We start from the raw sequence: 21,039 nt of genomic DNA, 5'->3' as shown, positions 1-21,039 counted from the left end.
AAATCAGCATTTAGAGGAAATGAAGGAGAAGCTGGCAGAACAAGGAGAAGGGAGGAAAAAGGGAATGTTTCTGACAAATTATATCATTCATTTTTTTAAGATGCCACTCTCCTGATCAGGGAGGGAAGTTAAGGAGGAAGGGCTGAGAAAAAGATTTCAGAAAAAGTCCAAGAATCAGCAGGGGTTTGACAGACAAGTCAGTCAGAGAGGAGACGTTGAAAGAGACAGATGGCAGAGCTAAGGAAAGAGAGTGGCGTATTCTTGGGGCAGAGAGGGCAGTGAAGGAGTTCATAATATTAGAGAAAGAAGGTAGCACTGAAAATAGAGCTCATGGAGTCTGCGGAGGGGAGAGAGATCAGGGAGCAAGGGAATCAGAGGGCTGAGAGCAAAGATTGATGGACAGGATGGAGGAAAGGCAAACTGAGAACTGAAAATGAACAAGCCATATTCAGAGAGGGGGAATTCTAAGACAAGTCAGGTCAGAACAAGAAAATGTCTGGTAAATTCTGAGTCAAGGAAGTAGGAGACAGTGAGAAGTGAAGGGAGCCCAAAGGTGGAGCTGAAATATTAATAGAAGGAAGTCAGAGATAGGGAAGTTAAACTTAGTCATAAATATGGAAGCCATTCTGTCAGTAGATAACCACTTGGTGGTAGTGGTGCAAGAGTGAAAGTAAAATTGAACTCTTACTGGCGGCCGGAGGCCCAGGGCAGCTGCTCCTCTCCTTCCCTCCCCTCCCCCCCCCCGCATTGGTGGCCCCCGGGGGAGAGGGGCAACAAGACTAAAGCACTGCCACGGCAGCGCTTTAAGCAGGGTCCTTTGCCGTGGCAGCGTTTTAAAGTCAGCTGTACGGGCCGGTACCGGCGGCCACTTTTTACCGGTACGCCGTACCGGCCCGAACCGCCTTACTTTCACCCTGTAAAGGTGATAGGAGATGGGTGGGAGAGGAGTAGGAGGGGAAAGAGAAAGGACTGATGAGGGAGAGAGGATTAATGTGATGCAGCTATCAGTGCCTTCAAACTAAGGTAAGTGATGAAAAGGCAAGTAAGAAGAGGGCCACACCAATCAGAAAATTAAATGTTGTTTGTGGAGGAATCTTTCAGACATAAGGTGGTTATGGGCACTGGTCTCTCTGTTATAAGGATAATGTGTTTTGTGCCACGTCAGTATCAATGAGGAGCTCAGCTGGTTTTAGTTTGTCATTTCAGCATTCCCACAAGTGGAATTTGTTGCGATTAGTACTAAGTGAATCATTCTACTTCACTTACATCAGACCATGCTAAGGGATTAAGATTTTCAGGCAGCATGAATTTCTGTTCAAACAAAAAAGGACACTGTGTGTGCAAGTGCAAAGGTGTGTGTAAAGAATATATAATCACACATCGTTTATATAACATATTATAAAACCAATTTGAAAATAATAACGGGAGCTTATTTGAACTCTGTATGTGACATAATTAAAAATACAATAAATCAAAGAAACTCCAACCCCTTACCATATACTGTAATACTCAGGAACCAGACAACAGAAAAAAATATACATATATATGCACACATACCATATATATGGTAATAATTATGTTCTCTCTGTTCAGTATGTCTTTGAGAAAACTCCGAGTGTTTGCAATATGGTGACATGACTTCTGTGGAAAATACTATAATTAATAGCAAAAAATATTTTCTAGCTCTCGAGAGCCATGGATGGTTCATAAATTCTCAAAGAATATTTTAGATTCCTCGTAATTGCACATCAGTGTTTTATGAACTAAACATTCATTTCATGATGTCTATATTTCTTACTTTATTTTAAAACTAAATTTTTCTTTGATGAAAGTCAGATTGAATCTGTGAGTATGTTGGGGGGAAAATACATTTACATTTTTAGAAGGTGATATTATGACATTTCAATAGCCACAGGGCAAAATAAGCAAACAGAAGGTTAGAGGAAAGTTGTTAATGGCTAACACAGGATGCCGTGCCCTTTTCCTCTGAAAGGAAGAGCTGAAAATCATCTATAATTGTATCATTTGTAATAATCTTGCTCCCTCTGGTGGCAACTGGAAGACATGTTAAAAACAATAATATTTTTGCATGGACACGTTGAAAACCTTAGCACTTAAAAAAGGCTTAACATTTGCCAACTGATGTATGACATAAAATGTGTTACTTCAGTATTAGTAAACCAAAAAGATTCAATAATCAGATTTAGCATGTGCTATGCTTTATCTTAGATCTAATTTCTAGATCTGGTTGAAAAATGGGAAACATTTTGGGGGGGAAATTGTACCTTTTTTCCTTTTAAAAGAAATTGAAAAATCATAATTTTTTCAACCAGCTCTGGTGCTCCTCAATGAAAGGATACGTTTTTGTGAAAGCTTTCTGAAAAAAATTGAAATTCAAAATTTTTCAGCCTGCTCTACTAATATCACTATTAAAATCAAAAGTGAATTGTTACGAAATGTAACACCAGTGTGGATTTCAGTCCAATGTAAACAAAATTTGGACCAGCTGTGGGTTACTGCAGCAATCTATCTGGACTTCATAGCTCACTTATGTGTCTCTCTTCTTTTTAAGCGCTGGCGTGGGTCGAACAGGCACATTTATAGTGATAGATGCCATACTAGATATGATGCATGCTGAACAGAGAGTTGATGTTTTTGAGTTTGTTACAAGAATCCGTAATCAGCGCCCACAGATGGTTCAGACTGATGTAAGTAAGCATAAATCTGTTGTGATCTTTTGTTCATTTATCATGTTTGAAACAAACAATACATTTGTTTCTCAAACACTGGTGAATGTCCCAGTACTTCCTCCCCTCATTCGTCCATAGCAGGAATCACAGCGAGAGTAGGGCAAGCTGGAGAGTTACAGGGGGTGTGAGGATAGGCGGTAAGTAAGGGTTGTGACAATACAGTCCTTTATGACTAGTTTCCAAATCAGATTTTGAAGGGCTACTGCTGTACCCCTCCCATTCATGTTCCCCTGTAGTTCAGAATGTGCATGATCTAATAGGAAGCCATTGTTACAGCCACAGTCTGACTCTGTTAATCAGTAAAATGGCCTAAAACATGGGAAACCACTATAGCAAAATACATGTGCCAAATTTTGTTAAATTGTATTTAATTGCTTTATGTTTAGTGTGCTTGTCGCTTATTCATTCCAGATGCAGTATTCATTCATTTATCAAGCCTTACTTGAGTACTACCTCTACGGTGACACAGAACTAGATGTGTCTTCCTTAGAAAAGCACCTTCAAGCATCGCACACCACAACACCACATCTTGTCAAAGCAGGGGTAGAGGAAGAATTTAAAGTAAGTAAAGAAGAGGGCTTGCCTCAAGATTTTAGGGATCAGGCCAAAAAGACAACATATATGTAGAGAAAAGTATGACATGTTTGGAAAACTGTCAGAACTAAGCAGCTCAGTTGTTTCTGTTTTATTCCAGTAATGGGAAAGATGAGGGAGGCTTTTCATGTATGAACTCTCAAGAGTGAGAATATTATAATTTGGTGGTGCCCTCATCTTTTTTCAGAGGAGAAGTGAGATTCTCCTCTGAAAAGTGACCTCTAAAAATAACACCATCTTAGTCAGCAGACCTACTCCCTGAGGGTGTTGAATAATGTTTACTTCTTCTTCGAGTAGTGTCCCTATGGGTGCTCCACTGTAGGTGCGCTTGCATCCCTGCTCTGCTGATTGGAGAACTTTGGTAGCAGTGTTGTTCAGCCCGCACACATGCAGTTCCCCCTCCTGTTCTGCCACAAGACTAACAAGCGTTGTGCGGACAACCCCCTCCCACCCTAGTTCCTTCTCAAACGCCCCTGGCTAGAGACGGAGCTGTTAGCAGTCTATTCATCAGATCATTAAATAGCTAGTTAGTCCTTTTCTTAGTCTTAGAGTTTCTCTAGTTCTTTTTCTTTCCCTAAACAAAAAAAAGAAAAGAAAAGAAAACTTTTCTCCTTGTCTGGGGATTGCATGGGATATGCCTAGTTCACCAGGTTTTAAGAGGTGCCTCTTGTGCAAAGAGGCCCTCCCAGTAGCGGACAGACATTCCTGCTGCATCTGTTGCCTCGGGGAAAGCCACATTTCCCCTGCAATTTAATTTGCCAGCAAGTATAGTCCAGATCTTGGAAGGACCAAGAATTGAAACTAAAACTCCTCCTCATGGAGGCGGCTCTCCAACCATCCCTGGACCTGTGCCAGAAGTCACCCTGGCGGCATGAATCTTCCCCATAGCCCTTGACATCTCAGGACTGTGAGTTGAGGAGACAACTGCGGACCCCTCATGTAAGGCTTCAAAAAAGAAAGCCATGAGTCCCCAGAGTGAGCCCCAGACTAGCTGAAAAAGATTTCTGGCACGTTTGGTATCGTCAGTACCAATGGCACCAAAGCCATACAGACACAATACCCATAGCTCATGAGGATCCAGTGTGGCAGGTACTATTGATGTACCTAAAGACCTGATGGGCACAGGCACCAAAGCAATAATACTGACAGGGAAAGGTAAGGACAGGGACCGCACCGCCTCCGGGAAGACACTGCCAGTGTGGGCATTAGCCTCGGCATTGTCAATGGCATGCCATCCAGCCTCAGAGTGCCCGGTATAGCCCGGATTGCTGATCCCTTCAGTGCCATCGATCCAGCAACAACTGCCGTCGTTAACAAGTATGACAGTACCGCAAGAGTTCACATACTCAAACCTTGCGGTATCTGAAATACCAGAGTCTCCCCTGCTCGGTATCGGGGTCCCGGAGCAGAGTATACCTTGAACATGGGAATCTCCACTGGTCAAATACTTCCATTCTCTAGTAAAGAATTGGATAGTGAACAGGAGAAGATCATCTCCCATCACTCCTCCCGTGATTCTTTTAGTGCCCATTACCAACCCGGCCCCTTCAGTCATATCCTTTGTCTGTTCCTTAACCACCATGGGCCAACCCATGGGCCCAACCACTGCCCCCTCTGTGTGTGGAAGCGTTAAAGCTGTGGAATTGGTGCATTTCCCACAATGTTACAATATCTGCAGCCTGCCTTCCAGGAGCACAGAACACGACAGCAGACAGTGTCAGCTGCAAGTTCCCACATGACCATGAAGGGGAGATGAACCCAGCAGTACTATACGACATATTCGGACAGAGGGGGACACTGACTATAGACTTATTCACCACTTACTTGAACAAGAAATGTCCATGCTACTGCTCCAGGGCAGGCCCTAAACAACACTCCTCAGGGGATGCCCTCCTTCTTTTGTGGCACAAGGGGCTTCTATATGCCTTTCCCCCATTCCCTCTATTATCAAAAGTCCTCTTAAAAATAAAAAGAGAGAGAGAGAGCAAACATCATACTGATTGCTCCCACCTGGGCGAAACAGACATAGTACCCTTACCTGTCATTCTTGGCAACATGTCCAATGATCCCTCTGCAATCCACTCCATACCTCCTCTCACAGAATGAAGGACGCGCTTTCCACCCCAACCTATGGATACTCTAGTTCAAGGCCTGGCTCCTTCATGGTTCCAACACATAGATTCTGCTCCAAGGAGGTACAGAAAGTGTTACTACACAGTAAGAAATCGGCTACCTGTCACACTTACTTGCAAAAGTAAACCAGATTTCAGATTTGGTGTAATTCCAGGCAAATTACCCCAACATCTGCTACTCTAATAAGAACATAAGAATGGCCATACTGGGTCAGACCAAAGGTCCATCCAGCCCAGGAACCTGTCTACTGACAGTGGCCAATGCCAGGTGCCCCAGATGGAGTGAACCTAACAGGTAATGATCAAGTGATCTCTCTCCTGCCATCCATCTCCACCTTCTGACAAACAGAAGCCTGGGACACCATTCCTTACCCATCCTGGCTAATAAATTCATGGAGGTTAAGTCCATTAATGGCTATCTAGTTCTCTTTTAAACCCCTGTTACAGTCCTAGCCTTCACAACCTCCTCAGGCAAGGAGTTCCAAAGGTTGACTGTGCGCTGTGTGAAGAAGAACTTCCTTTTATTTGTTTTAAACCTGCTGCCCATTAATTTCATTTGGTGGCCCCTGTTCTTATATTATGGGAACAAGTAAATAACTTTTCCTTATTCACTTTCTCCACACCACTCATGATTTTGTATACCTCTATCATATCACCCCTCCTCTTTTCCAAGCTGAAAAGTCCTAGCCTCTTTAATCTCTCCTCATATGGGACCCATTCCAAACCCCTAATCATTTTAGTTGCTCTTCTCTGAACCTTTTCTAAAGCCAGAATATTTTTTTTGAGATGAGGAGACCACCTCTGTACGCAGTATTCAAGATGTGGGCATACCATGGATTTATATAAGGGCAATAAGATATTCTCCGTCTTATTCTCTATCACATTTTTAATGATTCCTAACATCCTGTTTGCTTTTTTGACTGCCGCTGCACACTGCGTGGACGTCTTCAGAGAATTATCCACAATGACTCCAAGATCTCTTTCCTGATTAATTGTAGCTAAATTAGCCCCCATCATATTGTATGTATAGTTGGAGTTATTTTTTCCAATGTGCATTACTTTACATTTATCCACATTAAATTTCATTTATCATTTTGTTGCCCAATCACTTAGTTTTGTGAGATCTTTTTGACGTTCTTCATAGTCTGCTTCGGTCTTAACTATCTTGAGCAGTTTAGTATCATCTGCAAACTTTGCCACCTCATTGCCACTCTCCAAATGGTCTTGAACTATATACTGACTCTCAAGAAGTCAAGACTATCTCTTAGTTCACTCAAAGTACACCTAGGGCCATAGCAACCTTCCGTCAACAAATAGAGGGATACTCCGTATTCTCACACCCAACTACAGAGCATATACCCTCAATTGTATTTCAGTTTAATCCAGCAATACATCAAATCCTAACTGTTGTTTTGTTGTTGTTCACTGTAGAAATTAACAAATGTTCGAATAATGAAAGAAAACATGAGAACTGGCAATCTGCCAGCGAATATGAAGAAAGCCAGAGTCATCCAGATAATTCCATGTAAGACATGGTATCTTTTACATATCTTTTATACATACTTAAAGTTATAAATATGACAAATTGTTTCACTGCTGTAATAATTCCTTAATGAGTAAACACCATTAACAGAAGAAGACAACAGTGTTGTGGTGAGCTCACCAATCAGTGCCCCTGCTAGGGCTGAAATTTGAACAAACTAATTTGTGAATTTAACTCTTAGAAAAGACTGTGGAATTTACTGTGTATAGAGTTACAGACTATTTATTGATTTTAAGGTATCACTATAGATGTGTGCAAATATATAAAACGTTAAAGAAACAAATTCCTATTCAGAAGAAAAAGAAAATTAAACCCCTTTCACTGTAAAGCACAAACCCATCCAACCCTGTTATACCTGCTTGTATCCGGAGTGGTAGGCCATTTCCCCCCATGTCACATCACTTTCCCCTCTAAGATCCCCAAACTGCAGCATTGACAGAGAGGTGGTTAAAATCACTGATCCCATAGCCACCATCCTCCCCCTCCCCCACCTTCGCTGCAAGGCTCTCCCCTGTGTGCAGCACCGTGCTCTCCAGCCGTGCCTATTATCTTCTCTCCCTTGAATTCTCCTGCCCCTCAGCCATCCCTGGGTGTAGTTCCAACTCACCCCTCTGACTCATCACTCACCAGCAGTGATTGTGTGTCTTGCCATTCTCATGCTCTGCCTGCTGGGTCCTAGAGGTCAGTCATCTCCCTGGTCTAGCTCTGCTTGTGCTGTAGCAACCTTTAACCCTTGCACTGCAGCTGAAACAGCTTCTATTTCAACAGCATGCATAACTTCAATTAATTCTTGGTGTGCCTCGCCAATCCTTAATTCACAGGGTTTGCCCCAGCTACTCACTTACAGGAAAAGGGTTCCCTTCATCCCCCATAGTGCCCATAGGAGCCCTGAGGGGGAGCACCCCATCCTCAGTTAGTTCCTATGTGCTGGGAGGGGGGGGAATGCCCCCTCCCCCTCTTGTTGGGGCCTTTGTTTCTGAGGGGGACCCTTTCCTCCTCTTGATCGGCCTTATGAAGTGACATCTAGTTTATACATTTAGTATGTCTGTTTGCAGTTAGTTGTACTTTTTGCTGTTTTAGTTTCAGTTTAAAATATGTGAAATTCATACATAATTCAGGACTGACTGAAATAATTTAGCTTTAACTTCTTAGACACTGTACATCAATAAGACTCATGTATGTTGTATATGAAAACTGTAATATCTGTATGTGAAAATATAATTCTCAGACTTTGCTTGGAATTACTGTTTGGCAACCAAAATCATGTTACTGAATACTCATTGTGCTTTTCAATTCGTTCACTCAATTCAATTTAAATGTAAGACCTGATTCCACATAGTCTTACTCATTTGAACAGCCCCATTGACTTACAGGACCAAGCCTCATGCCACTTGTTTTCTTTCAGACAGGGAATTTTGTTGTTATATCTGTGAAAGTACAAGGAAGCAATTAATCTATGATCAGCAAAAGAAAACTAATAATGTGGCTTTTTTTTGTTTTTAGATGACTTTAATAGAGTGATTCTTTCAATGAAAAGAGGTCAAGAATATACAGACTACATCAATGCCTCCTTCATAGATGTAAGTACATATTTTATATACTTAAATTGTTTACATTTGACTATTCTGGTATAGAAGTGTTTTTAAAGGGACTGATCAACTTTGTTTAGGAACAACATTTATGTTTTGTCAAAAAACAAAAGGTATGTATGTTCAGGGGATGACTTGTAAGAGCAAATAGGGATAGTTGTTTTTTCCTTTGGTGTTTTCAATTTCAGAGAAAACTGTTTTTTTGTAATTTAAACATTCTCTTATGCTCTGAACCCAAATACAACAATACTGTAGTGCCTAAGAGCCAAACAGTGAAACAGACTAGCAACAAAAGTGAAACTTATTGACTTGCATTTAGCTTAGACAATAAAATATAATTAAAAAAATTAAACAGGCATACCTCGGACTCAATTTGATTGCTCAGTCACAAAAGCAGAACTGGAACTGAAAGCAAGGATCCAGTCTCTCCTGTGCTGTTGGTGTCCCCACAGCTTGGTTCAGGCAGCATGGAGAAGCAGGTTGCCTGATATGAATGCAGAGGGGGAAAGAGCTGAATCTGTCTGTGGGAGATAGATTGGGACAAGAAGCCGGGAGGGGAGAGAGACTGAGATTGAAGGCTAGCAGAGGAGGGAAAACTGGTACTGTCTGGGAAACTCGGTCTGGGAGACAAAGGGATAGACTGGGAACTGAGGAGGGAAAGGGGGTAGGGACTGAGATTGGACAAGGAGACTGGGGCTCACTTGGCAAGGAGACTGAGAACCAGTGGGGAGGGGAAGAAAGTGGGAGGAGTGGAAGACAGATTTGTTGAGGAGTAGGGGGAGAACTGGTACTGGCTGGGCAAAGAAACTGTGGATGTGGGTGACACTGAGATTGGATGAGGAGCCGAGGGAGGGAGACTGGGAGCCCTTGGATACAGGGAATGTAGATGGAGAGAAGGGGGAAGACTCAAAGTCAGGGGCTGGAGGGTGGGAGAGAGATCAGACAAGGAGCTGGTGAGGGAAACTGAGACTCTCTGGACAAGGAGACGGGGACAGGGATGAGCAGTCTGAGAACTGGAGATTAAGACTAACTAGGTGAGGAGAATGGGACTGGGATGAGGAGCCAGGGTTGCAACAGGAGTAAGGTGGAGGGAATGGAGAAGAAGGGCTTAAATCTAGGAGGAATGGGCAGAAGAGTCTGTGACAGCAAGAGCACACTCTCCCACAGAGTCTGGAATGTACCTTAAGATCCTTGAACCTCACCATTCCTCTTTTGTCAGGTGTGGGGGTTTTTGTTTGTTTGTTTGTTTGTTTGTTTGTTTGTTTTAAGATTTAGGAAATTACACACAAAAACCTACATTAGAAGAACATTATTAATGTTGCAAAGTCAAGCACTCAAAAGTTAGTAAATGCCAGAATTAAGGTTACCTTAATTAATTAAGGTTACCAGAATTAAGGTTCAGACCAGGGTTTGAATAGTATGCAGTGTATAAGGGATGAAGCTATACGTTAGACAATGAGGTTAAATAGCTGTCATTAGGTGACCACCAGATTCACTGAGTGAGGCAGAGATACTGTGGAAAAAATAGTATGTGATCATGTAATTAAATACTGTATCATAATGTGTATGCACAGTGGAGCTGAATTAAGATTGCAAAGGCAGCCTTAATTCTGGTGTTTTCAGAATGTTTGAGCCTTTGACTTTGCAATCTTAATAATGTTCTTTTAATGTAGTTTTGGATGTGTGCTCGTGTATGCATGCACAATGTATATAGAGAGACCTGTAGATTATGTCCGGGTGTATTTACTATGTAGTGTGTGATTTTGTGATGGAATTATCTGTGGTACCATTTGTCACATTACAATTAGCAGCACTCATAGCACACTTCTATGGCACCTGTAGCACCTGACTTGAATTGGTAGCAAATGGACATTATTAAAATGTAAAAACACATGCACACACTTTAGAACAAGGGTTCTCAACCTTTCTTGAATCATCTCCCTCCCTTTAACGTTTTTAGTTGGAGCCCTTCACCTCCTAGTCCATGCCCTTTACAGTAGTGAAAAGGATATTCTGTACTTGTGCAAAACCCTTCCTAAAGATTCACTTCTTCTGGGACGTCCACAAACAGTAACCCACATGTTAGTTTAGTGTTGCAACACCGTGAAACATGAAGGAGGGGCAGCTGGGCCAAATTTGAGAGGTGGTGTGAACCCAAGTGCCAGATCTCAACACCACTCAGATTTGGCGTGGTTTGCCATGCCTCCTGGAAAGTTTGACCTGCCCCCGCCCTTGCTATAAACCTATGCTTTAGAAAAGATACAGCATTTGCCAGCAGGCTAAATGCTGAGAGAAGGAGTCACGCTTGCTGGTGTACGGAAAGAAAAGTGCATCTCCTCATGCCAGCCTGGCAGTCTATACCCTGGCTCGAGTCAACTCAGAGTGGGCAGGGAGGGGGCTTAAAGTTTTCAAAAGCACCTCCATCCCATTTTCAAAAGAGATGTAGACAGTTAGGAGCCTAATTCCCATTGACAATGAAAGGCTTTTAAGCATCTAAGTCCTTTTGAAAATGGGGCTTAGACTCTTAAATCATGTAGGCACTTTTGAAAGGTTTACCCCATATCTTTAATGTCTACTTGGAGTGTCATAGGAGTAGCACATTCCCCCAAAATCCTCACTATATTGCATCCCCAGCCAGTCCCATATAGTTCTAGTGCTGCACTTGCTTGCTCTATGCACAAAAATGGAAGGCCTTATTTTGATTTTTCTAGCAGCTGGACTCGGCACCACTGAATGAATCAGGCTCCAGGGTGCAAAGTTAGTAGACAGCCTAAAAAAACAGGTGTGTTTTGTGGAATGTTCTAAAATGTTGGCTGTCCTTCTAAACGACATTCTCTAGCTTAGCTAGAATTTATGGGCTCGATGCGGGAATTAGTGGATGAAATTCTATGGCTTGTGTTAAGCAGGAGATGAGACTAAATGAACATAAGTCTCTTCTGAGCTTAATCTATGAGAATTGGCTAGTTTGAGGCTTAGATGTATTTCTGACAGAAGCAAATTCTAGAGGCAAGGGCCTTCTACTAAAATACCTTGTCTTCAATTCCTGTAAGCTTCACTCTTGGAACTGATGGCTTAAGTGTTCACAACTAACACAGGCATTGTGGATGAGTTAGGGAGAAAGCTAGTCTCCTGAGTAACTTGGGCCATTTGGGCCTATGTGTTTGGTAGCCAAAACCTTGAATTTCACTCAGAAGTGGATTGGCAGATAGTACAGAGAGCAGAGGACAGGTGTAATTGCTGTCGTCATTTAGCCCCAGTCAGAGGGCAGGGAACTTCATTCTCACTAACAGAAACATCCAAGTGGTCTTCAAAGTTAGTTCCACATAGGTAGAGCGTGTTATAATAATATATGGAGAGATACCTATCTCACAGAACTGGAAGGGACCCCGAAAGGTCATCAAGTCCAGCCCCCTGCCTTCACTAGCAGGACTAAGTACTGATTTTTGCCCCAGATCCCTAAGTGGCCCCCTCAAGGACTGAACTCACAACTCTGGGTTTAGCAGGCCAATGCTCAAACCACTGAGCTATCCCTCCTCCCTAATAATAATCCAGCCTAGAGGTTACAAAGATGTGGATGACCAAAATAAAGCTAGCATCTGAGAAGAAAGAACACAATCCTGTGCCTGCTCACAGATGTACATCAGCATTTCTCGCCATGGATGCAACCTGTGTGTTTAGGAGCAAGACACCCTCCCTCCCCCAAGATTGTGAATCACCTTGGGAATAGGTGGACAGATAACCTCAGTGAAAGGAGCAGTTATGGGACCTCATTCTTCTCCTACATTGTTTTTACACTGGCTTAACTCCACTAACGTCAGTGTAGCCCCTCCTGATTTTCACCAGTGTAAGTCACATAGAATCGGTCACTCCGGCTTTTACTGATCCTCAGAATGCTTCCCCCTTTCTCACTTCATTGTGAACTGCAGAAACACAGCACCTTTACAAGTCCAGGCAACTTTTAACTAGTTGCCTATACTTAGACTTGAGTGCCTAACTTTAGGTACCCAAATTTAAAAAATGTTGGCCATAGAGTTGATTGTTGTTGGAATATTGATGGCACTATAGCCGTATTGCTGCACAGTCATCTCAGTGCTTCACATAGACAAAAGAGGTGATGGAATGAGCCCAGCAGGACTCCATAACTGAGAACCCCAGGGAAGAAGGAGCAGCCACTCAGCATCAAATTCTGGGAATGCTCTGAAAGGAGTGAGTGGAACCGCTCTAAAGCAATTCTATCTACTCCTACTGTGGCTTGCACTCATATCAGCAGTACTGAAGATAGTTTACAGATATAAATAAATCACCAAAAGAATTTGGCCTTTGTCCAGGGCACTAAGGAAATGGATGACTGTACCATTTCAGTGCCATCCCCCCCAAAAAACGGTTACTAATCTTTCTGTAACTGTTCTTCGAGATATGTTGCACATGTCCATTCCAATATACTCGAGCACAGTTGCCAGAATTTTTTTCCCCTAGTGGTATCCATTGGGTTGACTCTAGCACCCCTGGTGTCGCACACTCATAGCGTCAATATAAAGGGCCCTGCCAATCCCTCTCCCCTTCAGTTTCTTCTTGCCAACCACCTCTGAGAGAGGGGCTGGAGGGTGGGTTTTGGAATGGACATGTACAACTCATCTTGAAGAACAAGAATTACAGAAAGGTTAGTACCCATGCTTGTATATGTCCATTCTAATGTATATGACTCACAAGCAGTTGTACTGGAGGTGGGTTCCGAAATTAAGGACTGGCTGACTATAACACAGCCCAGCCGAAGCTGGCATCATCTCTGGCCTATTGTGTAATGGCATAGTGTGTTGTGAATGGGTGAACTGATGACCAAGTTGCCACACTGCAGATGTCCTGAATTGAAACTTGTGCCAAAAAAGCAGCAGAAAAGGCTTGAGACCTCATATTGTGAGCTGTTAGGTTAGCCGGGGTGAGATGTTCGGGAGATCATAATGTGCCCTGATACGTGAAATAATCCACGACGAGATTCTCTCTGCAGAAATGGGGAGAGACCTTTCATTCTTTCCGCTATTGCTATGAACAGCTGAGTGGATCTGCAGAATGGTTTGGTTATTTGTATGTAGAAAGCCAAGCCACACCGAACGTCCAATGAGTGGAAGCGTTGTCCCTCTCTATTCGCATGTGGCTTAGGGTAGAACACTGGCTTGACTGCAATTGAATTACGAGACAGATTTTGAAAGGAATGACAAGTGTGGTTGCAACTGGACCTTCTCCTTGAAAAAGATCGTATATGAGCATTTCAAAGTGAGGGCTCGGATCTTCGAAACCTACCTGGCTAAAATGATGGCCACCAGGAAGGCTACTTTTCAGGAGAGATGTAACAGCAAGGATCAGGTGAGTTTTGACAGGACAAGGTTTAGGTCCCATGTAAGGGTGGAATCCCTTACCTGGAGGTACACCATTGCTAGACCTTTGAGAAACCGGACAACCATGTTGTGTGAAAAGGCAGAACGATTGTCGGTCTTGGGATGGAAGGCCAGGATAGCTGCTAAATGGACTTTGACTGAGGAAAGGGCTAGACCTTGTTGTCTTAGAAGCAGGTGGTCTAGAATGAGTTGTAGGAGTGACTACAGGGGCAGGACTTGTCGTTGGAAATATCAGACGGAGAACCGTTTTTGCAAGGTAGGTAGCTCTGGTGGATGGCTTTTTACTGCCCATTAGGACCTCACGGACTTGCTCCAAGCAAACTTGCTCCTCCGGATTCAGCCATGGAGCTTCCGGGGTGTCAGAGACACAAGGTTTGGGTGTAGCAGCCAACTGGGATCCTGGGATATCAGGTTTGGGTGCAGTGGAAGCTGTAGTGGTGTCTCCACCAACATGCCTGGGGGGGTGGAGAACCAGTGTTGCCTGCGCCATGCTGGGGCTATGACGATGACCTGTGCTCGGTCCCATTTGATCTTCATCAGAACTTTGTGAATAAGCAGCAAAGGAGGAAATGTGTAGTACAGGTGCCTTATCCACGGTAACAGGAACGCTTCTGCGAGAGACCTTGGGCTGTGATTTCTCAGGGAGCAGAACTGGTGGCATTTCCTGTTGGTTTGGGTGGCGAACTGGTCTATGAGGGGAATCCCCCACTATTGGAAGATGTCCCTCACAATGTCTGGACAGAGAAACCACTCATGGTGAAAGGAGAAAGAGATGATCTGCTAACTGGTTCTGAGTCCCAGGAAGGTAAGATGCCTCTAGATTGATGGAGTGATCAATGCAGAGCTCCCATAGGCAGATTGCTTCCTGACATGGGGGAAGAATGTGCCCTGCCCTGCCTGTTTATGTAGAACATAGCTGTCATATTGTCCTTAAGGATCAAAAATGGATTTGCACATCAAGTGAGGTAGAAACACCTGGCAAGCTAGACCTACTGCCCTGAGCTCCCTGACATTGATATGCAGGGAAAGCTCTTCTTGAGTCCAAAGACCTTGAGTTCTGATGGACCCTAGGTGGGTTCCCCTACCAAGGGCCAATGCATCGCATATCAGAGATAAGGATGGCTGGGGTTTTGAGACTGTTACCCCTCCGCATACCATGTGAGTGAGTTGAGCAGCTGGGCCAGAACCATGACCACTGAGTCCGGGTGATGGCGAGATGGGGAGTAGATCGTAGCTAGCTAGGCTTGCAGAGGTCTGAGTAGTAGCCTCACATGTTGCACTATATATGTGCATGATACCATGTGACCAGGAAATTCAGTCACTTTCTCGCAATCCTGATCCGATGACTTTGGAGAGATCTTATCAGGGATGCAATCAAGAGGAACCGGTCATTCGGCAGTAGTGCCCTTGCTTACACCAAGTTGAGCACTGCCCTGGTGAATTCTATCCCTTGAATCAGGATCAAGATGGAGTTCTGGACATTTAACAGAAGGCCCAGTGCATTGAAGGTTGATTGAATGAGACAGGTGTTCGCTTCCACTTGAGCTCTGGACTGGCCCTTGACCAGCCATTCATCAAGGTATGGGAATACGTGGTATCCCTTTTTTCTGAGGAAGGCTACTACTACTGCCATGCACTTTGTGAAAATACACAGGGTGTCTGACAGGCTGAATGGGAGAACCACAAACTTGGTTCACTACAAATCTTAGGAAAGATCGAAATGTGAAGTAAGCATCCTTTAGATCAAGGGTGGCATACCAATTCTCAGGATCCAGTGAGGGAATGATGGACGCCAAGGAAACCATGCAGAACGTCGGGTTCTTGCGATATCAGTTGAGACGTTGCAGGTCTAGAATGGGTGTGAGGCTCCCTTTGGCTTTTGAAATTAGGAAGTCGTGGAAATAGAACCCCTTTCCTCTAAAGTGAAAGTGAACCTCCTCCATGGCTCCCATGTGAAGGAGGAATTGGACGTCTTGCTCCAACAGGAGCTTGTGAGAAGGGTCTCTGAAAAGGAATGTGGAGGGGGAATGAGAAGCTGGGGTGGGCAGGAATTAGTTGGTGTAACCTAGCTCTGTCGTACTGAGAACCCAGAGGTCTGAGGTGGTATGGGTCCAGGCATCCAGGAAATAGGAAAGACGGTTGGAAAAAAGGGGGTAGATGGATCCAATGCAGAGGGGATTGCGATGTCAACCTCGAGTGTCTTGTCAAAATGAGTGCTTTGACGACCTGAGGTGCCTGGGAGCTGACTGTGTAGGGCCTGATGAGGAAGTTGGGGCTCCTTCTCCTCCTTCCCCTGCTCCTTCTCCTCCATTGGTCCTGCCTGGCAGTCTGAGGGAAATAACGGCTCATCTGCTGCGGCTTATACTGCTTCCTTGAACTTGCTGGTACATTAAGTCCCAGGGATTTCAAGATTACCTTGGAATCCTTAAGGCCGTGCAGCCTATAATCTGTCTTTTTTGAGAAAAGGAGGATCTCTTGAAAGGGAGGTCCTGGGTGGTCTGTTGCATTTCCTGAGGGAGCCCCAAGGACTGCAGCCAAGAGCTCCTATGCATTGTAACCATGGTCGACATTGATCTGGCCGCAGAGTCAGCAGCTGTCTGCGGGGAGGCCCCAGCCATGGTGCTTCCTTCTTCAATTAGGGAGGAAAACTCCTCTCTGGAATCTTGGGGGAGCAGCTCCTTGAATTTAGTCAACAAATCCCACATATTAAAGTCATAGCGCCCCAGCAGGGCTCGCTGGTTTGCTACACAAAGTTGAAGGCCCCCTGACAAGTATGCCTTCCGCCCAAAGAGGTCCAATTCCTTAGGGTCCTTTGCCTTAGGCATAGAATCTTGCTGCCCTTGGTGATCCCGTTCATTTGCCACCGCAACCACCAGGACAGAACAGGAGGGAAAATACATTGACGGTGCTGCCCTTGCTCCAGGGATGGTGCCTCAGATCCAATCAGTCTTCTCTGTGAAGTAGGTTGAAATTTGTACATTGGGTCTTGGTGTTTTAAATTGGTGTTAAAGTATCTGTGAGAGACATATGCAGTTATTATGAGGTATGACCACATCATCTGTACCTTGTTTTCCTATGTTATACAGTTTAAGAAGGAGAATAATATATTTTTGTGCTTTGTTTTATATAAACGACTATAATGGGTTGAAAACTAGCAAAACAAATGGATTATTAAGTCTCTGTCGTAAAAATATAATAAATAAAGAAGCTTCTATTTATGTTATGAAGGTCAGTTTGTCTGTCCAGTTGGTACTTACAAGGCCCCTATCTGCATAGTACCTGAGCACCTCCGAAGTGTTTAAAAATAGAAATAAAAATAATAATGTGTATTAGGAAATCTAAAACCTTCACTTTCCCTGAAGCCATTTTGGCTAAATCCTGTTAAAACTTGTCCTCGGTGATTTAAAATGAAGGAAGTGTTGCACTCTGGACAGATGGGAGGAATATACAGGAACATAAATACTCGTTTCAGAAGCTGAACTAAACTTTGTTGCAGTATGAATGAAACTTTCACAGCCACTTCTCTTGCATCTTTACCTTCCCTACACAGGGCTGTCTTCTCTATACAGAACTATCCCCTATCTTATTTTGTCCTGGTCCTTTTTGGACTGGGCTTCTCTGACTGTCCAAGAGTTGACCCAGTAAAGGGTAAAGCTCTGCCCTCCGATGTCCCAGCTGTACCCCGCCACTGCACATTGCTCCCTCACTTTTCCTTCAAGAGCCAACTTCCCTGTTCCCACTTCACATGTATTTCCCCAAATGGCACTGCTGGTCTTCAAGATGGGAGCTACAATGAACAGCTTCCCTAGTGGCCCAGTTTGGAACTGTGCTCTCCCATTTTAACTTTATCTTTGAACAGCACTCAATTGAACATTGCTTTAAACATGATTTTCCGTATACTCTATATGAAAAAAAACAACAGCCCAATCCTGAAAATGTGACCTCACAGTTACATGGTTCAATAAAAGCAATAATGAAAAAAATTGCTTTTTATTTAGATATTCATGAGTATGAGTCTTTGCTTTTTCCATATTTCTGGTGAGGCCCAAATGTGTCATTTCATCAGTTCCACCTGGCAATAGTGTGAGAACATTTTTAGATAGATTTCACATAATGAAACAGAATATTTCAACTTGCTAGTTTAAACAGAGTTCATAGTGAAATTTAATCGTAGTCCTTCCTGAATATCAATATCTGCTTTATTTTACCACCTTCTAGATATATTCACTAGCAGCATGAAACAGCCTATGTTAACTTGGCATTCTGACAGAGGATTATTCTACTTTGCAGACTCTCTCTGCCTTCCAGCTATGTAGAGAATTCTATTAAAACGCTAATGCAACAGAAGCACATGAAACATTTGAAACGTTTTTGACAATTTTTCCACAATTACATTTTTAGCTAATTTAATGCTCTTGAAAGGTGTCGAACTGACAGCTCTAGAGATTTAGGTCCTCCATTCATCCACATAACCAGTACAGTACAGGCAGCAAGTGATTTCCCACATTGCAATTCAAATGCAAGATTCCCCACTCTGTCCACTAATGTGCACCCACCCTAACTTGGAGGATTGAATCTATAGGGACAAGGGGAATTAAGTCTCCATCCTCATTCATCTTTGACTTCGCTATTCCTCTCAATATTTTTTCTAATGGTGTATTTCTTAAAGTTATGTTGTAAAATTATTAAAATTGAGTTAGAAATAGTGGTACATTTAAACTAACTGGTGTCTGTGTAATGATGACTTAGGTAGCTGATCACATTTCTAATTTAAATTTGCCTGCTCTACTTTCTTTTTCAAACACAGATGCTCTTTTTCTGAAATAAAAGCAAATGAGCATTTATTAAGAAAGCAGTAGGGTCTCTTCGGGGTGGGGGTTGAGGAGGGAGAGGTGAGTGCGGTCTTAGAATTGAAGGGAGTTTTTATTTCCTTGTACATTTTAATATAGTTCATATATAGTTAGCTTCCAAATTCGTCATGAGTAGTATGTACAGTGAGGTAAAAAAGTTATCCTACCCAGGGGTACTAACCGCCTGTCTTAAGATATTGTTTTCCAGATGTAACTACAAATCTGGTAAGTCATTCTGCAGTGCTAGCAACATTAACTTGCCAAGGCAAAAAGCCATTTAATGATTTCAGAAAGTTTTTGTCATAATGCTTATGCAGTATTAGTTTAAACTATTTGAAGCATAGTTTTTCAAAGTTGTGTAATTTTAACATATTTTAAGATATTTTTATATTTTTTCACTCATATCTAAAAAATAGATTCTAAGGTTTCCCACTTTCCAGGGATCATGAAGAAAGTAACTAAAATGTCTATTTATTTATATCAAATGTCTGATTATTAATTTTAATAATACCTTAATTTGGATTTTTGCTGGTGATAATGATTGTGTGAGATCACGGGCACAAATTTGGATCTGTTTTGAAGCCCCTTTGAGATTTTGGCTATAACTGTACAAGATCAGCTTAAAATGAAATGAACATAAAGTACCCTAATAGGGTTCTGTCATCACTACTTAAAATACAGCTAATAATATGCAAATATGCATAACAAAGAATTTCTAGGTTTTCTAAGGCTTTTTCATAATTGTATATTTGCTTCTGCATTCAGGTTTTGGACTTTTCTCCAAGACTGTTTTAACCTGAGTGCTTTTCAGCTGTGAAAACAATTTTTACAACCAAACTAAACAATGTATTGCATATGGAAAACTCCAACAAGAAAATTGGAACATGTGTTTCTGTGTACCATTTAATCTATATTTGCCCATGCAGAAAGTTTCTGTTTGACAAAATAGCGTATAATTCTCTTGCTGACAGAATAGTTTGTTTTGTTGCATACAGTTTGACTAAAATTGTTCTTATATTATCTTTAGAAAAGCAAATTATTTAGGGCAGGAACCCTCAGGCGGTCACAAGGTGCTTACATGGGGGTAGCGAACTGTCAGTTCCGTTGGGCTGACAGCCCCAAGCTCCCATTAAATTAAATTAAACTCACCCATTTTTAATTTATAAGCGGGGAGGTCACTCTCAGAGGCTTGCTGCATGAAAGGGGTCACCAATACAAAAGTTTGAAAACCAGTGATTTAGGGCTTGATTCTGTCACATTTACTCATGGTGAATAATATCTTACTCTGAAAGTAACCCCACTGAAATCAGTCTGACTAGTTGTGGAGTACTAACATGAGTGAAGGTGACAGAATCTGGCCCTAAGTATTAATAAATGTTATGCAGGCTTCAGAATAAATGATGATGCAGTATTTCTAGATAACTAGGAGATACTGATAAGAGTGGGTCAGAATTTAAAATATGAAAAAGAAAAGTTGCTGTATTCAAAACTGTATCAATGATGAGCTATCTTCTATCTTTCTGTGAAGGGCTATCGCCAGAAGGATTATTTCATTGCAACTCAAGGACCACTTCCTCATACAGTGGAAGACTTCTGGCGAATGGTGTGGGAGTGGAAATGTCACACAATTGTTATGCTTACAGAAGTTCAAGAAAGGGAGCAGGTATGATTCAGTTGTGCAAAGTTTGTAATTATAAGGTCCAAGCTCTTTCTGTTAATACATCCTTTTTCCTTCCCTGCCTTGAATCTCCCTGCACTGATTATTCTGAGCCCATTGCCCCACTGGGCTCACCATCCTACAGGTAAAAGCAAAGGGCGTGTGCACGCCAGATTTTGTCCATTTAACTTACAGCTACATTCATAGACATCAAGTGTAATATAATGTCTTATTCAGGGGACTAAAAATTCACGAAAATGAATTGCACAAACTTTTGTTGTTGTTATATGTAGTGCCAGTAGTGACCTTATGCCCTGGAATCACCAGTCCGGTGCTCTTTCTTGGCTCTGTACGTCCCTGGTGATTCTGTGATAGCCTCAAGAATAGAAAGTTACAGCATAGTCCAACTGGGTCTGTCCCCAGTCCAAGTCGGCTCAGACCTCTCTTTGTCCCCAGTCCAGAATCGATCCTCCTTCCTGCTAACCACACTATATCACCTTCCCAGAAGCCTCTCCTTTGTCTTCTTTCCTG

The 21,039-nt window shown here is 42.7% G+C and overlaps 1 protein-coding gene across 7 annotated transcripts in view; it reads left to right on the top strand.

Moving 5' to 3' along the window:
- The window catches only part of PTPRE (protein tyrosine phosphatase receptor type E), a 243,335-nt gene that overhangs the window by 198,291 nt on the left and 24,005 nt on the right, over positions 1–21,039 (top strand). For all 7 annotated transcript variants that reach the window (XM_042856720.2, XM_008169760.4, XM_042856719.2 and 4 more), the window contains 5 exons: positions 2,573–2,708; positions 3,162–3,311; positions 6,908–7,001; positions 8,523–8,599; positions 20,380–20,514. In XM_042856720.2, coding sequence (XP_042712654.2) covers positions 2,573–2,708; positions 3,162–3,311; positions 6,908–7,001; positions 8,523–8,599; positions 20,380–20,514 — 592 coding nt within the window. The remainder of the gene's footprint in view (positions 1–2,572; positions 2,709–3,161; positions 3,312–6,907; positions 7,002–8,522; positions 8,600–20,379; positions 20,515–21,039) is intronic.

The sequence above is a fragment of the Chrysemys picta genome, chromosome 7, assembly GCF_011386835.1.
Source record: "Chrysemys picta bellii isolate R12L10 chromosome 7, ASM1138683v2, whole genome shotgun sequence".
NCBI classification, from domain to species: Eukaryota; Metazoa; Chordata; order Testudines; family Emydidae; genus Chrysemys; species Chrysemys picta.
This window is presented reverse-complemented; position numbering and strand designations above follow the sequence as displayed.